Raw genomic sequence first — 21,237 nt, forward strand, 5'->3', positions numbered from 1 at the left:
TTGCCTCACAAGTGGTCTGTCAACATGTGAGTTGCTGTGACCTCTTTCAATTTCCCCTCAACAACTGCTGCAGGTTCTTTTCCCTGATTTCCCCCCCCCAGCAGAGGAGTCACTCAGAGGCACTATCCTCCACAATTGGCCCCCCGTCTCCTCAATGCTTAACCACCAACCCTTCTAATCCTCAAGTTTCTCCAGAAAACCTCTCGATTGAAGGGCACAGTCATCCTCATTGCACCTTATTGACCTCTTCAGATTTGGTTCCCCTTTTCTTTGGCCTCATCTGGTTCGCCCTTCCATGGATTCTGGATCCAATTCCAGATGTCCTGCCTCACCCAAACCTCGTGGTTTACTCGGATATTTTAAGCCTAATGTTGACCGCATGCTTTCTCAACTTCCATTGATAGCTAGACAGCCCAGGCTCTCTTTCCCTGTCTGTCATATTATTTTGTCTTCCCATAAGGCTTCCACTAGGAAGATTTACAGAAGTAAATGGAAAAGATTTGTTTTTTTGGGCAGAACAGAATGACACTGACCCTTTTTCAACACTAGTACCTACAGTTATTGAGTTTTGGCTACAATTTTTAATGGAGGAGCTAGAGTTCCTCAACTATTAAAGTACAACTTGTTGCCATTTCTAATTTTCATATAAGAGTAAACAATTCCACCTTAACTTCTTCAAAACTTTGTAAGGGCTTTATAAGGGGAACCTTTCTTCTGAGGCCCCCTTTTAAAGATCCAACGCCACCATGGGATTTAGATTTAGTTTTACAAGCTTTGACACAATCTCCATTTGAACCATCAGCCAAGTGAGAAGTAAAAGATTTAACTTGGGGAAAACTGTCTTTTTAGTGGTTATTATATCTGCCAAGAGTGTCAGAAATTCAGGCCCTATCTTCTAAGCCTCCTTATCTGATTTTTCTTAAGGGTAGGGTATCCTTGTGAACAAACCCATCCTTTCTTCCTAGGGTGGTGTCAGAATCCATTATTAATCAAACTATCAACCTTCCAGTTTTTCTTCCAAATTTTCAAACAAAGGAGAGTATATGTTGCACCTGTTGGATGTTCACAGACAGTTATATTTTTATTTGCATAAGATGGAAACTTTGGAAACTTTCAGAAAATCAGATCAGTTATTTGTCTCCTTTTTGGAATCCAAATTGTGCAAGCCAGTTACTAAAGTGACCTTAGCCAAATGGTTAACTAATTGTATTAACTTTGTTTATATTAAATTGGGTGTGTCTTTGCCAAAACCACCAAAAGCTCATTCCACTAGTTCTATGGCAACCTCATCAGTATTCTTATCCAGATCTTCCTTGGATCATATTTATTCAGCTGCAACTTGGGCTAATCCTCGTACCTTTATTGCATATTACAAATTGGATCTGGTCTCTACGGGAAGAGGGGCCTTCGGCTCAATGGTGGTAAGGAATATCCTTCCTTAGACTCCCCCTGGGATTTAGGTAGCTGGGGAGTTTGTTGAAGGAATGAAAATTGACAACGTCAGATAAAAGAACTTATGTACTTACCATAATGTTCCATCTGTGTTATCCATTTTCATTCTTCCTTAACTCCCCTCCCTCCAGCCCCCTGCCATTGTGGTTGTTACTTCTGGAAGAATGAGAAGATGATAAAGAAACCAGTGTTCCTCCCTTTGAGCTCCAGGTATTAGTTTGTCATATAATGTTTTCTCATTAGTTTCTAATAAGTAGAGGTCAGCAAAAGGTATACTGTGGGGCTAGGGCGTTATGGGTAAGGAAGGATCTCAACAGTTTTCAGTGTCCACTAGCTGTAAAAAGTGGCCGGGTCGATCCGAGGGTCAGATCCGATCCCATTTGTTGAGGAACAATGAAAATGGACAACACAGATGGAACATTATGGTAAGTACATAACTTCTTTTTAGACTTTTACACTAAATCCTTCACTTTGCAGGTATTCTGTAACTTCAGCTTCTATTTTTAGCTTCTGCCTTACTAATCTTCTGGTCTCTATTCCCCCTTTGTGGTCTTATTTTTTGTATTGTGAAGTTTTCCATTTCTGGGTGCCTTTGCTTGTATTTCTCTTCATATTCTTTGGAACTGCTTTTTTGTATTAATTTATTTGGGTTTCTCCTTTGCATAAATATTGTACCATATCTGATCTCTGTTTCTTGCCCATGTCCATATTTCATTTTTATACTTTTCAAAAAATTCTAGATATTGTTCTTTATATTTTTGCACTTCCCCAATCACTTCTTTTTCCAAATGACCCAAGAGTTATTGGTGTGTTTAATATTTTTCATGAATCTGTTGCATTAATGAACAAGTTTGCATTTGAAGCTTTTGACAGTTTTTCTTATGCAAGTATTTTTCTTACTTCTAATTTCACTATTAATCTTTTTGTATATAATCTGTCTAGAAATTCTAGGCTTCTTGTATAATAGTAACAATAGACAATTTCTTTCTTATCCTCAGTAGTCCACTCTGTTATCTTTATGGCCTGCCAGTTTTTCTGATTTTTGTGGACTAGTACTAGATTCTGTAACAGAAGGGAGGCATCTTCCCCTGAACCTGGCATAACCCCATTGTAGGAATGTTTCTGTGTCTTGGAGATCCTACACAGTCAGTTTTTCCAGTCCTGGCTCCAGTGCATCTAGCTCCAGTGCATCTGTCAGGATTGGACACTTTTCTATCCTGGGACTTGTACACCCAGCTGTCTTTTTTTATTTTTTAGCCTGCTTCTATCCAAGATATATGTTATATAAAATACAGTCTCTATATCAGTGTCATCTTGATGAGATTTTTTTTTTTAAAAACAGGGTCCACCTTGTGAAGGTAGTTACCAACACTTGAGGATGAATTGAATTCCAACAATACTGCTATCTTTTGCTTGCTGATGTTATCATCTCTCTTCTCCTAGCTTTTTTTTTTTTTTTGCCCAAGACCTTTGGGTTTCTAAATATCCACACATTTAACAGCCATTATTTTTAATGGCTTTGTAGTTGGAAAAAATGACTAAACTTAATTACCATGCCCCTCCTAGCTTTTTAATTTCTCCAAGTCTTTTGAGTTTCTAATACTGTGAGGGGAATAGACCCCATTCCTAAGTCAAAGTATGATTAAAGTTCATGAAATTATTATTATTTCAGTCTTTGATGTTAGCCAGAAATGTTCTTCACAGCATCCACAATGTGCCTAGTAATAACTCCTTCTGCAATTTGTATAGAGTTACATGTATTGATAACTTATCTAAGTGGATGGAAAATTCTTTTTTTATAAGACCCGTTGCTCCTGCTACTACTGGAACTGTCTGGATACCTTTTTTCCACATTGCCCTCATTTCTGCCTGTAAATCCTGGTATTTTATGACTTTGCGTCTCTGTGTACGTAAGACACTGTAGTCACTGGGCGATTTCAATAATAAATGATACTTTTGTCTTCTTATCTTGGACTACATTATCTGTTTTTCTTGTATCTTTTTTTGAACTGTTGGTAATGGATGATCCCATGTGATATAAACTTCATAAGTTTCTGTGCTGGTTTTTGGCTCATGTTTCCAGTGCTTCTCAGCTACTTCAATATTAATGTTTGCTCAATCCCCAGTGGAACAGTCTTGCCACATTATTATGCCTTTCAGTACAGAGTCCTTCTGCCATTAGTATATCACAACCAGACACAAGATGTGCAACTGTTTCTAATTCTGTTTTACAAAACCTACATTGGTCTGTTTCTCTAACATGTTCAATGGACTTTATAAACCAGCGTATACGTAGTCCACTATCTTGGGTCACCAATATTAACCTTTCATCTTTTGGTTTAAATTCGCCTCTCCTTAATCATTCCTGCATTCAGTTCTGATCAACATGAGGTTATTCCCAGACTTTTCTATATTTGCATCTATATTTATGCATTTTTCACATTTCTTGCCTTCTCATCTGATCCTTCACCTTGTATTCTTTCTGGGGTTTTTTTGGCACATTCATTTGCTGCCTGATTTTTATCTACTTCTGGTTTGATTTCCATTCCCACTTGATGCCAATATGCTTCTGCTAAACTATGAAGGGAAGTCATCTTAGACTTATTCTCCTCATGTTTCAAAACTTTTGCTACATTTGGGTCTTGTGAGGTCAGCAAATATGTATACAGTCCCACTATTGCAGATCTGTACATGTAATCAATTTCAAGGAGATCCATATCTCCTTCAGAACGGGGAGTATATAATCTTGGCATGCACTGATTTTTATAAATCATTTGATGAGCATGAAACATCCTTCTTGTTTTCCTGTTCAAACTATCCATCACCTTTTGGGGCCAGTCACTCCCTCCAAAACTGTAAGTTAGGACAGGAAGAGCAAATTAGTTTATAGCCTGGACTTTGTTCCTAGATGTCAGTGCTGTTTTAATATTAATTTAAGACTTTTGAAATGTTCCTTTTTAAGTGTCATTTACATTTGTTATTGTTTTATTCTTGATCCTTCATCATTTCCCAAATATTTATACACTCCCTCTTGCTCAAGTTCTTTTTATATCACATTTCTATCCCAAAGTGATGTTTTCTTGGTGCTGATATTTTTAGTTTATTATTTGCGATACTGCACAATAGATCCTGATCTGTTCTGGTACTGTGCATTGCTTTTGTCACATCTGTCTTTGAGTATTATTGTTGATCTCTTCCCTCTTCTGACAGTGGCACTTAATTAATTGCTTTATAGTTTTCTCGATTCAATACTTCCATGATGGCATTCAGTTTCTCCCCTTCCTTTCCCTTACTACCCTGTGTTTTTTATGATAAGACTATCTGTTATTAACTTAGCGGCACAGTAATGTATCGTATTTACGTCTGTTAATATCGCATGAATCTGCACGGACAGTCCTAATTACTTGTGTTCATTTGTTTTATCAAACTTCTAAGTTTTGGGTTTTATTGACTTTCTGTAGTCTATTTCTTTCATTGAACTTAATATGGCTGTCCATCTGTATTAAATTAAGCAACTCTTTTCATAAATCATTTTCTTCTAAACTAAGGGCATATCTTTGTTCTCTATTTCCTGTGCGCATTCTATAGATAGTTCCACAGTATCTTCCTGTAACACAATCTCTTTGGTTTCATCCTGCATCATCCATTGCTCTTTCATATGGGAACTCACTTGCCTATCACCCCACAACATTGGCTGCATCCGAGTTGCCACAGTTTCCTGTTCCTCCCCTTGCTGTGCAGCTCCAACTGAATGTTTGTACTGGTTTCCTATCGAAGGCTCCAAAGTATGTTCATCTGGCAACTGATCAGATGTTTCCCGCTCCAGTGGTTTCACCTTAGTTTGGAGAGCCATTGCTCTACCCTGTTGTGATGTTTTCTCAGTTATATTCTCTACACTAAATATTTCACTTCACAGGTAACCCATAACCTCAGTTTTTATTTCTTTAACTTCTCCATTACTAATCCTCTTTTCTACTTTTCCTCTTTTTTTGTATTGTAAAATTTGCCAAATCCGGATGCCTTTGCCTATATTTCTCTTCCAATATCTTAGGTGCTGCTCTTTTTGTTTTGCTTTCTCCTTTGCATAAATACTACACCAATTTAAATCTCTTTTCTTTCCCATGTCCATATTTCTTCTTCAGATGTCTCCTGATCATCCTGTTTTCTCCTTACTTTGGAGACTCGTTGTGCCATCATGCTGTGATGTAACCTTTGTTAGACTTTCTACACTAAATCCTTCACTTTGCAAGTATTCCATAACTTCAACTTCTATTTTTTTTTAACTTCTACTTTACTAATCTTCTGTTCTACGTTCCCTCTTTGTGATATTATTTTTCTTCTGAAATTTTCCATAACTGGATGCCTTTGTCTGTATTTCTCTTTGAATATGTTTAGGGCTGCCTTTTTTGTGTTAATTTGGCTTCATCCTTTGCATAAATATTGCAACATATTTGATCCCTGTTTCTTTCCCATGTATATATTTATTTTTGTATACCTTTCAAAAGCCTCTAGATTTTACTCTATATTTTCATGCTTCCAAGGTTTCTTGGTCTACGCAGTGTTTTTCATAAATCTGTTGAATTAATGAACACAACGTTTTATTTGATACTTCTGACAGTTTTTCTTGTGGAAGTATTTTTCTTTCCTCTAATTTCTCTCTCAGTCTTTTTGTATATCTTCCGTCTGGAAATTCTGGGCTTTTTGTATAATAGTAACAGTAAATAATTTCTTTCTTATCTTCAGTAGTCCACTGCATTGTCTTTGTGGCTCTTTTTTGGCCCATCATTTTTTCTGATTTTTGTGGACTGCTACTTTCTTCTACCACGGGGGGCAAGACTTGAGGATGAATTAAATTCCAGCAGTACTACTCTCCCTTGCCTGCTGATTTTATTCTCTCTCCATATGGACCCCTCTTCTCAGTTTTTTTTTTAATTTCTCCCAAGACTTTTGGGTTCTAAATATCCATATTTAACAACCTTTATTTTAATGGCTTTGTAGTTAGAATAAATGACCTAACTTAATTACTGTGCTGTTCCTATTCTGTGTGGTGCAACAGGTAATGAGACAAATGGGAAAGAAAATGCAAGATTTCACAAAAAGACAATTATAAACAAGTTCAAGCATGAAATAAATGGAATAGTTATTAAATTTGCTTTTTTTGTATGTGGCACTTTTACTGTTGAATTACAGGATATGAAAATCACTGTTTAGAAAGAAAAACTTGAAATTTGGGTGGAGTTCTTTAATTCACCATAGATGGTTCTCATCCAGTGCCATCGTCTCCCAACATTTTCTGTTGTATCTCTTACTCAGAAGACCAGTGTCCCCCCCATCTAGATTCCTTTATCTAAGGTCTTGTTCATCTCCATCCTGCTTACAGCTTCAGAACCCACATGTTGTCTGAATTTCTTTCCTCTGCTCCTTGTCATATCTGTGCATAACTGGTTAAGGACGTTGTCTTTTATATTACCACACACTCTTTTGGGGTTCCTCTCCCTTCTTAAACCATGTTTTTCCTGTACTTCTACCAGTGTATCTTCCTTCATAAATAAATAGTAACATAAATTGTTACTGTAAGACAGATAACTTTCATCTTATGTGCATATATTTGTACACTTGCATTCTTTTTTATTTAGAAACCATGGATTGTTTACTACTGATACTGATTAGCGCAATAATTTCTAGAGAATATCTTCAGTGCAGTCTCAGATAATGACTTTTTATGATCTTCTCGCTAGAAGATGGAGGTTTAGTAAAATGTATTCTCTTATGCAACCATTGATAGTCACTGCCCTAATGACATGGTTTTAAGTTGAGAGAGAAAGATATGTAAAAGGATGTCCCCTTTCGTATTGTTTTTTGTCATAACAGTAACTGTACTCGTAGTGATAACACTAAGATTCTTCTTTTATTTCAGAAGCAAGATCTTTCTTCCTTCATCTTTTATCATTATCTGAATCTTTGCATCTTTTGCAAGTCCTAGAAGCAGGATCTGCTGTGAGAAAAACTGTCAGAGATCTAGTGCCACTGTGAATATTTCATTTGACTATTCTCCCACTTTTACCTTCTCTTGAGAATTTATCATGCTGAGCCATTACAGAAGCTGTACAATAGCCAGTCCTCTAAGATGACGCAACCCTCCATACCCATCTCCATGTCTGTCTCTTCTGCTATGGCATCTTTTGTGCCCTGTAGGCCATCCATCCATTGAGAATCAAAATATGCTCTGGCAAATTCTTTCATCCTCTTATAGGAAGCTTAGGAAGAGGATTTGAAGTTAATGTTTGATTTGGCAGATCTTCAATAACACTGAATGGCATACCTCTCAACTGACCAGATTCACACAAACACTGTTACTCTAGCAACTTTCTTAGTTTATAAGAGCAATATTTAAAATCTGTCCCTATTTTTGTGCCTTTCATCCCCCCCACTTTGTCAGGCTTTGTCCAGATTTCTTGCTGCATTAGGAGACATAATAGCTATGATGGTTTTAAAATGCATCATTCAGATCAGGAAACTGATAGGCAGGGTATAGTATAGCAATAACCCACGCCTGGGTGTGGGTAATGTGGGATTTACCCATGGTTGGTGTGGTTTGATCCCGAGGGCGAAGCCCGAGGGATCAGACAAAGACAACCGTGGGTAAATCCCGCATTACCCACACCCAGAAGTGGGTTATTGCTATTATACTATGACATTATTTAAGAAAAGAAATAATTACTTTTCTTAAATAATGGCATTGTATAATGCCTCTTTGCTGCCTTTCTGCAGCTGGCTGGTATCCGCGGCAGTTATGATGTACTGCGCATGCCTACGCAGTACATCAGAGCTGTGGCCAAAAGCAACGGAGAAAGCAAGATCTCCATTGCTTTTTACTGTTTTGCTATGTTAAATGGGTTTAACATAGCGAGACAGCTTTAAAATAAGCAACGGAGATGTCCGTTGTTTATTTTAAAGCTGTCTCGCTACGTTAAACCTATTTAACATAGCAAAACAGTAAAAAGCAACGGAGATCTTGCTTTCTCCGTTTTAACCTGTCTCGCTTTGTTAAATGCGTTTAACATAGCGAGACAGCTTTAAAATAAGCAATGGAGATCTTTGTTGCTTATTTTAAAGCTGTCTCGCTATGTTAAACCCATTTAACATAGCGAGACAGGTTTAAAAAAAAGCAACGGAGAAAGCAAGATCTCCGTTGCTTTTTACACACTGTGTCGCTATGTTAAAGGAGTTTAACATAGCGAGACAGCTTTAAAATAAGCAACGGAGATCTCCGTTGCTTTTTTTAAACCTGTGTCGCTATGTTAAACTCTTTTAACATAGCGAGACAGTGTTTTAAAAGAGACTTATACTAATGGAAAAAGTCTGGGCGACCGGGACTTTTTTCCATTAGTATAAGTCAATTTACAACGTGCACGCTGGCCAATCAGCGTGCACGTTTTGGAATATTAATGGGGGGTCATGGTATAATATTCTTTTTTGTTACCAGATTTTCCCCATTTTCTGATATTTTGAGGAGGTCAGTGAAAGATTTGTGGCCAGCGGTATGTGAAAAGGAGCAACTAAAGCATGTGTTCCCTTCACGTTACATTTTTTGTTCCCTTCACATTACATTTTTTGTTCCCTTCACATTACATTTTCTTATTAGAGGTATTTAAATTTAAGGGAGTTGTTAGGTTTTAAGAAGGTTTCTTTCCAGGGGGCTAATATGGGTTCCTTCCCTTGTGGAAGATGTAAAGTATGTTCTAGGATTAAGATAATTTCAGGTAGAAAAATTAATTGTAAATTATTTTGTTCCATGGGAAGCTTTTCATGTGGGGTGGTTTATATTGTAGAATGTAGATGTACTCCTGTGAGGTGGTTTATTGAACAGACAAAACGTATGGTAAAAGTTAGAATTCTTGAACATTTGGGACATATTAGAAATAGGAATTGGGATAGCCCAGTAGCTGAACACTTTATTAATGCACATGGGGGTTTTGATGTTAGTTTCTTCTTTAGTGTGTTGGCTACACCTTTTCTTGCTAGGGGTGGGGATTCTCGAACATCTGGGACATATTAGAAATAGGAATTTGGATAGCCCATTAGCTGAACACTTTATTAATGCACATGGGGATTCTGATGTTAGTTTCTTCTTTAGTGTGTTGGCTACACCTTTTCTTGCTAGGGGTGGGGATTTTTTAGCTAGTTTGTCAAAAATGGAAAGCAGGTTCATTCTAAGTTATGAATCTGGATGTGAATTTAAAAGTATAAGTTGTAATATTATATATATAATGTTTTGTAACTTAATTGTATATGGAAAAATATTTTACCCCTTTTTAAGGGTATGTTTGTTTATTCAGGTAGTAGGTTATTGGATAATGAGTTGATTGTTTAATTGGTGCAATTTGACATAAAATGAGAATGGCTGGTGGCTTATATTATTCCTTGAAGGCTGTTTGCTGAGGTACCAGAAGTACCATTAAAAGTTGGAGTTTGTTTCCAGTGACTGCCTCCTGAGTTTAGTTTTGGATATTTTGTGTTACTGTGTGTTTGGATTTGTCATCAGAATCTACCTCATTGCTCAGTGGTAGTCTTCATAATGAAGAATCACCAACTTTCATGTGGATTCTGATGAGTTCTTGATGATGGGGAGTGTCCGGAGAAGTATTTTACTTACAAGATTTTGTCATTAATAAATGAAGCAAGAAAATGCGGAAGGGGAGTATTTGACATAATGGTTAAAAGTCTTTACCTGCCAAACACAAGGTGCATTGTTTAATTCTCACCTCTAAAGGGAAATTGAACAGACTTAAAATGACCTGCAAGGGCATCTAGCCTAGTAATTACCTATCCACTGCAAGACCTCTAAGGTTACAGATGCTGATTGACTTCACCGATTTTTTTATGTGAGAGCTAGCATAGTGGTTAAGGTCTTTACCCGAAAAATATTTAGCTCTTCCTGAAACTTATGCAAGGGATCATGCCTTTGTGGCTGGTAATCAGAAATGTGATCTTTGAGGCTTGGTGAATATCGTATCAGCTGTCCTCGTTGCCTGACTTGCTAAATCAGCATGTTTGCTTTGAAGGAGTCTGCCACCTTATCTGTTTCTTGAGAATCTCATGACTGGCAAAATTCACCCAACTATATAAACACGTTTCCTCACTGGAAACATTTGTGTTATATCAGCAGCTAGGGCAAACAAATATTCAATGTATTAGGGAAAGCCAACCGCATGACAAAACTTTGCAGGCATTCGGGCTTGCTGCTTAGACAAGTCAGGCTGTTGTGTTTAACTGATATAGAGGAGAAAATGCAGCTACTTATATTTTTAGGAATTCTTGGAAGGTATGTAAAGTCATTCCCTTCAGTATGCCTAGCATGTTATTGATATGCAGGTCTATACAGTGTCTTTTAGTATTGTTCTGTAGAGACGCATGTGGTTAAGGGTACTTTATTTCCTCAGAACATCTAGTCCCAAGCCCTCAGTCTGTCTTTTTTATTTTGTGTTAGATTTTTTTTTTTTTTAGGATTGAGTACTTTACTTTGCTCAAACAGTATGGGCAAGATATTGCTTTTGTCAGAGATACTTTGCATGACAGGAAGGGGTCTTGATTATTTAGATGTTGGTCATACAAAAACAAAAACATATTCACAAAAAGCATCAGCCCCACTAATCACACACTAGGATACTCCTAAAAATGACCAGAACCACCCATCTGTCAAAATGATGGTTTACCAGACCATCTTTTACGTTTTCCCACAAAAGGTCATCTGAGCTAAATGCTTCTTTTCTGTATGTATCTGTGAGGAACTCTTGCATCCAAGAGCTGGCCACTTCATCTTCTGGAAGATGGATACACTGTGGAGTGATCATCACTCCCTTCTTCAGGGCTGCAAGACATATCTAGTGTGAGACAGTTGAGTGTGACAACATCCTGTTGCACTGCATCAGTGAGGAGTCTGTATGTAAGAGGATTCAAGTCAGTGCTGCTGTGTTAAGTAAATGTATCTGAGATTACAATTAATAGAAAACATTGACGTGAGGTCTGTGGTACCTCATAATCCTATTACATTGCTTCACATCCTTACATTTCATAATGTCAGGCTGGGAATGGAAAGTCTGGGTGGGCTTTTTTGAAACAGAATTGTCGTATATGTAGTCTGCATGTCTTAGCTGAAGTTAATGGGGTAAAATCCTGTTGTGTTTTTTCCCCATTGTCAGTTTCCCATTTATTTTTTATTTATGTAGCAAACTGTTCCTTTTGTTTTGCAGGTTCGGGTCTGGTCAGGTTCTCTGGGGCAGTTCAGGAGCACTTACAGTACTGAAAACCCATCACCTGCACTATGTGTTGCTGTTAGTCCTCAAGGGTGCTCTGTTGCTGTTGGGTACCATTCTGAAAATGTGAAGGTGTTTGACATGTTATCAGGTATAGTACTTATCTGTACATCACCAGCTGGACATGAATACCCGGCTTGTTAAATATACTATACAGTCACTTGTGAATGAGAGAGTAAGTGAATGATTCTCTGTTTATGCTCAATGGTATTCCTTGGCATGATACTGCATATAATACTTTAATGTATCTGCATTTGTATCACTTTAAGCATTCTATACTGCCTAATAGCTTGGATCATGGCTGGAAACGATCTGATGCCCATTTCACTTACTTACTGTCATGAGTGAGTAAGTAAATACGTAGTCTTTCTCTGCGATTTCAGAAGAAAATGGTATTACTGCAAACGATATTGTGACCAAAGTGAGTGATACAACCCGACAGGGATTATATATGCATAACTGGCAACTTAACACTACCCTGCTAAGGCTAGTGCTGCATAAACAGGCTATTAACTCATGAAGTCGGCAGACATTGAACATGGATATGGAATGCACTGTGGCAGGTCATGTGATGTGGACCCAGTAGCAAACAAGTAGCATTCTTGTGGCAATGTGCAGCCACAGGCGCATTAGAGCTCTGCTCCCATATAACATCTATGCATCTGTGAGCTCATACAATGATTAAACAGCAAAGTTCCTACTTTGTTTATATTATACATATGAAGGAAACAGAGTGATAGGGCAGTCAGGAAGAGGGACCGGCAAGCAGAGGAGTACACTAAAGAGCTATGGGAAGGGAAAAGTGGGATGGGTGCGGAAGGAGGGTATTTATTTATTTTTTTGACAGGTAACCTTTTTTCTATTTATAGAAGAAGGGTAAGGTAGGAGGGAAGCTGGGGAACAATGTGGGTAGGAAGGAGTGTTTAGAGAGCAGCAGGGGCAGACAGACAAATTTGCTAAAATAGACAGTGGCACGGGAGGTGTTGATACTGAAGGGAGCTACAGAGGAATATATGCAGACAGATGGACAGAGTGTAGAAAGCAAACTGGAGAGGGTGAGCAACACACAAGGACGGGATGCATGAGGACAGGGTGGGGTGAGGACCTCATACCAAGCTGTGCCATACTTATGGCCAGGTTTAGACACTGTTGGCCTGCTGATTGGAGCCGTGCGGCTATGCAGTTCTACAGTTCACATGAGAGCGTGCTTCAGGGTGTCAAACTGGTTATCATGCTGCTAGCACACCATAGTCTTCACCACCTTGTACATCTTCTGCTGGGTGACCTAATAGAACCCCCAGTGCTGATTCCTGAAGATCCTACACCCCCCACCAGAGAAGCAACATCAAAGGCTACCATTGAGCCTTCCGGGTTACCTCCTACAGGGCGACCTTCATCACCCTGCAGAGAGGCCACCCTGGAGACAGCAGGAGACCCAGTACGTAGTGACAACGATACTGCTAGACGTGGTGGATGCTAGCACTCTACATCCAGTTCTACAGCGGATACTGAGAAAAAAATGAATGTAAATGAAGAGAAACACAACAACAGAGGCTAAATAATAACATATAGAATGCAGAGATAAAAAGAATAAGACAAAAAATATGATTACTCAGTTGTTTTTCATCTTTGCACTACAGACCCTGGGAGGAGAAAAGGCATTCAGCAGTTTAGTGCCAAAAATAGATGCAATATGCAGACCTGAAATACAGCTATGCTAGGAGTGGGGAATATTGGTATGGGATACGATGGGAAGTACCCTGTCACTGCTGTGTAGTATAGTGACGCTTGTGTATGAACAGTAATGTGCAATGCTCAATGAAGCTAGACAGAAGAAATAATGCACAAATGAGTTGCACAGCCCTCTGGAAGTAACATGGTGTGTGTGTGTGTGTGTGTGTGTGTGTGTGTGTGTGTGTGTGTGTGTGTGTGTGTGTGTGTGTGTGTGTGTGTGTGTGTGTGTGTGTGTGGGGGGGGGGGGTTATGCACACTGTGGCAAATTCTGGGATGTATGGCACAGAATGGCATCATACTAGTATAGCATATAGCATGCCTGCAGTATAATACCTGCATAGATATATAGGAGAGTGTAATCTCCTGGTGATATTGTACTTTTGCAGGCACAGCAGTACACAACAGCCTGAAATTTGCCTGCCCAAGGTATAGCAGGTGTTAGTGCACAGTGGGTAGTGAAATGGGTACCATTAACACAGTAAGACATGACAGGCATACAGGAGTAGTGCAGAATACCTGCATGGTGGTCACATGGGTATGTGACACTGAATGATGCAGACTGGCACAAGACTCCTGTAGAAACCTGTACTCTTAATTGCATTGTTACAGCCAACATCAGTGCATTCTGAAGTAAGATGGCATCTCCAGGAATAATTGGAAGTAGTAAAGACATTAGTTCAGTTGTAGATGTATTTAAAATGTGTATAATCCTATAGCAAAGCAGAAATGTATGCTCTGATTTCATTGCTAAACAGCACTGCAAATCTGGGAAGTGCACTGGTAAGCAGGTGGATAGGTGATATAGAGGTGTGGCAGCAGTGCATTACACATACCCTTATACCTCCCTCCTGTAGTGGGTGTCCTAGTTTTCTGCTCTCTGCTGGAACTGAAAGGCACAAAACAGCTAGAAAAAACATTAATGAGTACAGCAAACCATTAGGTATCAGGAACAGTTTATAGCCTTTTAATATTGCCTATTTTAGGAAGACATATGAGTGTGCAGTCATACATACTGTAGCGCTGAGGCTGTCTCTCATTCTGCCCCTCTAACCTCAGGGTGGTATTACTTCGGGTCACTGAACTAGTGTTGACACTGCTTCCCAGAGCCAGTGATGTCTATGGTGTCACTCACTGCCCTGGAAAGCTTGTACCAGGCAGCCACCTTGTACATGGGGGGGTCTCATGCAAGTCCTATGGCAAGCTGTGAAACATGGTAGTATGGATTTGTTAATATATATATACAGTACTGTACCACAGTACCATGTTGTTACCCAGAACTCTGGTGCACTGTTGTCCCAGTATAGCTTACTTGTTGGGTTTCTATGCCAGCAGTTACTTGATTGTAACAGAACTGCTTGGGCATGAGCAGGCGGCATCATTCAGAAACATGTGCGTAGGCCCCCTTAGAGTGCTATAGCACTATACTGTGTTTGAATGCCAGCAACATTTCAATGGAATTATTTCATTAGCATAGTTGCTGTGCTGCAAGGTCTGTAATAGCGTAATACATGATGTGTTTTTTTATTGCAGTGCTCATTGCACTATCAGTACTGCAGTTGCATAGTGAATACGTATTTTACTGGAGAAGAGTGGTGTGTAATACCTAGTGAAAAACAGTACTACAGCAGCTATGGTATAGGCCATCAGAAGGTGGAAATGCTAAACTAAAATATTTATGGCTCATAGACAGTTACTAGGCTAACTGCACTAGTGCCCTTACAAGCCTATCCATATTTATCCAGAGTTGCCCCAGGTGTCGATGGTTAGGTGAGTGAAGTTCGCAGAGGTAAGGATCTATGGTAGTTAATACTGACTTCCTCTGTCCAGGAGGGATATGGGCACTGCACCAGGAGTGAATTTGTGGTGAACCCATACATTAATATAGGTTGTGTTTGAAGAGGGTCTGGGATGGGCTCTGTTTCATGTGAATTGGAAGCTTGTTCCAGAGAAGTGGTACTCTCTGGGAGATATATCTATCTCTCCAGCATGAACTGTTCATGTCAGAGCCTAGGTTAAGATCCCTGGAACAAGTGACCCTCATGCAGTTTGATTTATGAATGTGTAGCATTTTCATCAGGGCTGGGTCAGAGACTGCCCTTTAAGCCAGGCACAGGTCACCCTTTAGCAACCTGTAGAAGATAGAATACAGTGGCAGGGCTTTCAGTCTTTCCATGTAAAACTTGATCAGATGTCTGCTTTCATTCATTCCTCAACTACTGGGTCAGGATCTGATCCTTGGATCTGACTCGGCCATTACAGTAGCTAGTGGCCATCAGAAAATCTCTAGATCCTTCCCTACCCATAATGAACCATCCCCTAACATACGCTCAGATCTTGTTTTTGCTGCATTTGCATCTAGACTTGGTTGCCTTCAGCTCTCAAGATGAGTTTAAATCTTTTATTATTCTTGTAAAAGAAAAATTCTCTGTTTACTTTCTCTCTTATTTATTAATATAAATATCTTTCCATATCTTATACACTTTAGTGTGTATTCTTCCTACCATTGTTGGTTAGCCTTCCCTTCTTTCTCTACCATTTTACACAGTCCTTTCAGAGTACCTTCTCTATTTTTAGAAACGTGCTCTAAGTCTCCTTCTCTGGCTTCTTCTCGTTCTTCCAGGAGTTTGAAGCAGATGTGGACAGAATGATGAGGAGATTTCTCTTGGCACAAATTCAGTTGGAAATTCTTCTGGCTCATACCTTTGGGTCAGGAAGCCCATTCTTCTACTACTCCACTGATTACAGCTCCTTCTCTAATCCAACCTTTTGTTTTGGAGACCTTGTGTCTGAGCCTCCCGGGTCTGTCTGGTTTGGATGCAAAGTTACCCCCTTCTTCGGATCCGAACTTTTGTCTGAGTGCACCGGCTCTGATATCCTCTGAGCTAGACAACTGTTGGAGCCGAAGCACCCCTCTCAGATCCAAGAGGTTAGAGTTGACTCTGAGGTTTTTGGAGCTGTCTCTTCCTCTTGGAGCCTTGGCATTGGATAGCTTGGCTCCAACTTCCACTTTGGGTAGGTTGCCTTTGAGTAGAAGGAGGAGATGGGTCATAAACCTGGTTTCTTGGCTCTGTTATCTTCCTTTTCCACAGAGTGATCTGCCTTTAAGATAGTGAAGAGTGTGTTCTTTGCTCTGGCAGGTTGGACAGATCCTACCCGCTTGAATCTTCCGTCTACCTCTCAGATGTCTTTGCGCCTTAAGCCACATCATTCTATGCCACAGTGACGGCCAGCTCAAAGTCTCCAGACTACCCAGCAGGGCTTTACAGTCTCTTCTAACACTTCACCAGAGCATCTCACCTTGGAAGTCCCTAGGAAGAGAAAGTACAAGAGGAGACACTTAGACTCCCCTCAGGAGTCAGTCACCGAGGATACTGATTCTGTTGGAGAGGGGTCCCCAAGATTACCACCTGATGACATCTCATTTGGAGGCATTCTTGAGATCCTTAAACAGAGGGGTTGTTGTTCTTCCCAGAATCCTTCTCCAGAGGAATCAGTATTTCTGGAGGCCTTTGGAGTTTGGTCTGTCTACCTCGAGTAACTCTGTCCACTGATGAGCTCATTGACATGGTCTGCATGTGGGCGTGAAAGTATCCTGACTTGGTTGAAGGCAAGCCCCAAAAGACAAGATCGGATTATGGCTCCACCAGTAGGAAAGGAATTCTGGAGTAAGGTGGTGGCTGTAGATGCTATGGTTATGCCGACAACCATGAAAAAGGAACTTGTCAAAGTCCCTCTGTCCATCCTTCTAACAGGCAGTCTAGGGGGTTGGACAGATTTGGGAAGCATATTTATGCTTCAACTTTTCTCCTTAGGTTGCTGAATTATCTGGTGCACTTTACAAGACTTCAGAGGGATTTGATACAAGAACTATCAAAATCTCTTTCTGGAACTGATACCACTGAGGCTCAGTCTTCAGTAACTTTTCAGTTGTCTGCCCTACAAACTTTCTGTAACTCATCCATGATGCTTATCATGCATGCAGCCGAAGGTGCCTCAAGGGCCTTGGGTTCAGGCATTTTCATTAGGAGGCATACCTGAATGTGCTTTTGTGACTGAGGAGCCCATCAATTCCTTGTTTGTCAGTGCTCCTTTGGATGTTACCTCTTTGTTTGACCCTACAGTTAAGAACACACTCTCCAGGTGTGAGAAGTATGAAAAGACCCTCTGTACAGTGGGCATACGTTTTTCTACCCCTTCTCTAGGAATAAACGAGGAGGTTGAAAAATGTGGTTCAGAAAGTCCCTGGGTCCTTTCCAAGATCCATGTGGACATAGTTCCCCCAGGAAAACCACAAACAAAAACTTGTAAAAAGAAACAAATGAAGCTGGATACAGAACTAAGATATGATTCACACTGTTTTAAGCGCTTTTTGTCTAACTTAATAGTTAGACTTCTTCAGACAAAACGGCATTCAACAATTCAAACTTAAATGAACTTACTAATTAAAATCATGTGATGACAAGAGCCCAAAATTTAAAAGGGCATGACATTTCAGAAAAAAAGTTTTAAAAAAGGCAACAGTTTAAAGTAGCGCAGCATACACTAATTCACTAATTCATATAACACCTTAAATAATTTCATATGGTGACCATTGAAAGTAAAAAACTATTTAAATTAATTATATAAACATATATATTATGTCTAAAATATTTACATTTAAAACTAACTTTATTCATATTGAAACTCATATATAAGCCCATAAATGATGAAAAAATATCTGTATTAAAAAACTACTTATAAAAATACACATAAATACATATTTGTCTAAATATCAATTTCATCTGAACATACTTTTCAATTTTAACAAACACATTAAAGAGCATTTATCGTTTAGCCCTGGGTAGTAATATGCAGATAATCTAATTTGCCAATACAGTTCTAACTTCTCCAGATTTAAACTAATGGGTCCAGCTCTATCAATATGTTTAGTTTGTTGTATAACCCAAAATTTAAAAGTGTGATGTGGAAAAGTTTTAACATGTTTGGCTAAAGCATTTTCTTCCTTTTGTCTTTGAATGCTATATAAATGCTCATAAATTCTGTCACGTAATCTACGATCAGTCTTTCCAACATAGAAAGATGGACAGAAGTCACATTTAGCCACATAAACAACGATCTAGAGTTACAATTAAATTTCTTCTTACTTACAAGCTTAATATTATTAATTGTTATAATAGCACCAATTTATATATATCTACAGTAAGGGCAGTTACCACACTGTGTCATCCCAGGGTGTCTACTTGTTAACATTTTATTTTTCTCAAAAAGGTTTTTAAAATTCAACCCTTTCCTATAGACTAACTTAGGTCCGTCTCCCACTTTGCTACTAACATTAGCATCGTCTTGTAATAACCTCCAATATTTGTTAATGATTTTTGATCAATGCTCTTTAATGTGTTTGCTAAAATTGAAAAGTATGTTCAGATGAAACTGACAGATATTTATTTGTGTATTTTATAAGTAGTAAGTAGTTTTTTTTATACAGATATTTTTCACCATTTATGGCCTTATATATGAGTTTCAATATGAATAAAGTTAGTTTTAAATGTAAATATTTTAGTTAGACATAATATACGTGTTTATATAATTAATTTAAATAGTTTTTACTTTATATGGTCTCATCTGAGTTATGTAAAGTCTTTTAAAGAGGCACCTCCTGCTGAGACCCCATATAAAGATCCTACTCCACCATGGGATTTAAATTTGATACTGCAAACTTTAATTCATTCTCTTTTTAAACCATCAGCTAAATGTGATCTTAAATTCATGACCTGGAAAATTCTCTTTCTAGTGGCCATTACTTCTGCTGGAAGGATTTCAGAACTTCAGGCATTGTCCTCCAAACCTCCCTACTTGATTTTTCCTAAAGATAGAGTAACATTACGTACCAACACTTCTTTCCATCTTAAAGTGGTGTCAGAATCCAGTATCAACCAGTCTATTAATTTGCCAGTTTCCTTTCCTAAATTTGTAAACAAAGGTGAATATGTGTTACATTTACTGGATATGCACAATTACATTTTTACTTACGTAGAACAAAAGAAATTAGGAAGACCAACTATTTGTGTCCTTTGCACATTCTGAATTGGGCAAATCAGTTACAAAGGTAACTATAGCTAGATGGTTGATGGATTACATATCATTTGTCTACAACAAGTTGGGTCTGACCTTACCAAAACTTTTAAGAGCCCATTCAACTAGGTTCATGGCAACTTCTTCAGTGTTTCTGTGTAGGACTTCTATGGACGATATATGTGTGGCTGCAACCTGGACCAATTCTCATAGCTTTATCACTTATTATAAACTGGATCTGATCTTGAGGGGAAGAGCAGCCTTTGGCTCAGTCATGTTCAGTAATATCCTTCCTTGGAGTCCACCCAGGATTTTACGTAGCTGGGAACTCTGTCCCAGTAATTGAGGAATAAATGAAAATTGGCAATATCATATAAAGAGGTTGTGTACTTACCATAACGTTCCATCTGTGTTGTCCATTTTCATTCTTCCTCAACTCCCCACCTACCAACCTCTAACCCTTTTTCACAATAGACTTCTGGAAAAACGAGAGGTTGTAAGGACCGCACTGTCCTTCATGTTGAACTCCAAATGTGGCTTACTATAATAGTTCCTTTCTCTAAATCAGCAAATAAGATCTGAGGTGTGTTAGGGATTGGTGCATTATGGGTAGGGAAGGAGCCCAAGAGTTTTTTGGTGACCATGAGCTACTGTAAAGGCTGAGTCAGATCTGAGGATCAGATCCGGACCTAGTAGTTGAGGAAGAGTGAAAATAAACAACACAGATGGAATGTTATGGTAAGTACATAACTTCTTTTTTGTGTACCCTGATATTTCTTGGGTGAGACCTTCTGTGGTCTCACTCTCCCCCACTTGTTGCAGGTGCCTAGTGAGGTACATGCAAAAGGGAGCACTGTACTTAAATACTGGTCTGATGATGGCCGAGTATAATGGAATTATAACATCCTTAGATTTAGATGCAATGTATTTGCTTACAAGATGTGCAACATAGAAGGATTTCCTTACTACTGTGATCACATGGTGGTCAAAGTTCAGATTGCTTTCAACCTGAGTAGCTCATGTACCACTGGGTCTGCACTTGGGGGGGGGGGGTGCTGTCTATATTGTAATTAGCAGAATGTCTGCTTTCCCAAAGCGGAAGAATAATGCATTTTTTTACATTTAACTTTGCTTTGGCACCAATCATTTGTCTGTGTTAACCTTGTCTGCAGTATCATATTGGGGAACTCAATGATTGCTCCCAGTTTGCAGTCATCATTGAACTTGGTCAGTCACAGGCTGTCCAAGGGAAAAACTTGTAAAAAGAAACAAATGAAGCTGGATACAGAACTAAGATATGATTCACACTGTTTTAAGCGCTTTTTGTCTAACTTAATAGTTAGACTTCTTCAGACAAAACGGCATTCAACAATTCAAACTTAAATGAACTTACTAATTAAAATCATGTGATGACAAGAGCCCAAAATTTAAAAGGGCATGACATTTCAGAAAAAAAGTTTTAAAAAAGGCAACAGTTTAAAGTAGCGCAGCATACACTAATTCACTAATTCATATAACACCTTAAATAATTTCATATGAGTGACCATATAAAGTAAAAAACTATTTAAATTAATTATATAAACATATATATTATGTCTAAAATATTTACATTTAAAACTAACTTTATTCATATTGAAACTCATATATAAGCCCATAAATGATG

At 38.6% G+C, this 21,237-nt stretch overlaps 1 protein-coding gene across 1 annotated transcript in view; it reads left to right on the forward strand.

The window, feature by feature from the left end:
• Positions 1-21,237, forward strand: part of TEP1 (telomerase associated protein 1) — a 2,704,809-nt gene that overhangs the window by 1,916,831 nt on the left and 766,741 nt on the right. The window contains exon 37 of the mRNA XM_044058078.1: positions 11,706-11,859. Within this exon, the coding sequence (XP_043914013.1) occupies positions 11,706-11,859 (154 nt within the window). The remainder of the gene's footprint in view (positions 1-11,705; positions 11,860-21,237) is intronic.

Source organism: Protopterus annectens, chromosome 16.part0, assembly GCF_019279795.1.
Source record: "Protopterus annectens isolate FY-2018-M chromosome 16.part0, PAN1.0, whole genome shotgun sequence".
NCBI classification, from domain to species: domain Eukaryota; kingdom Metazoa; phylum Chordata; order Ceratodontiformes; family Protopteridae; genus Protopterus; species Protopterus annectens.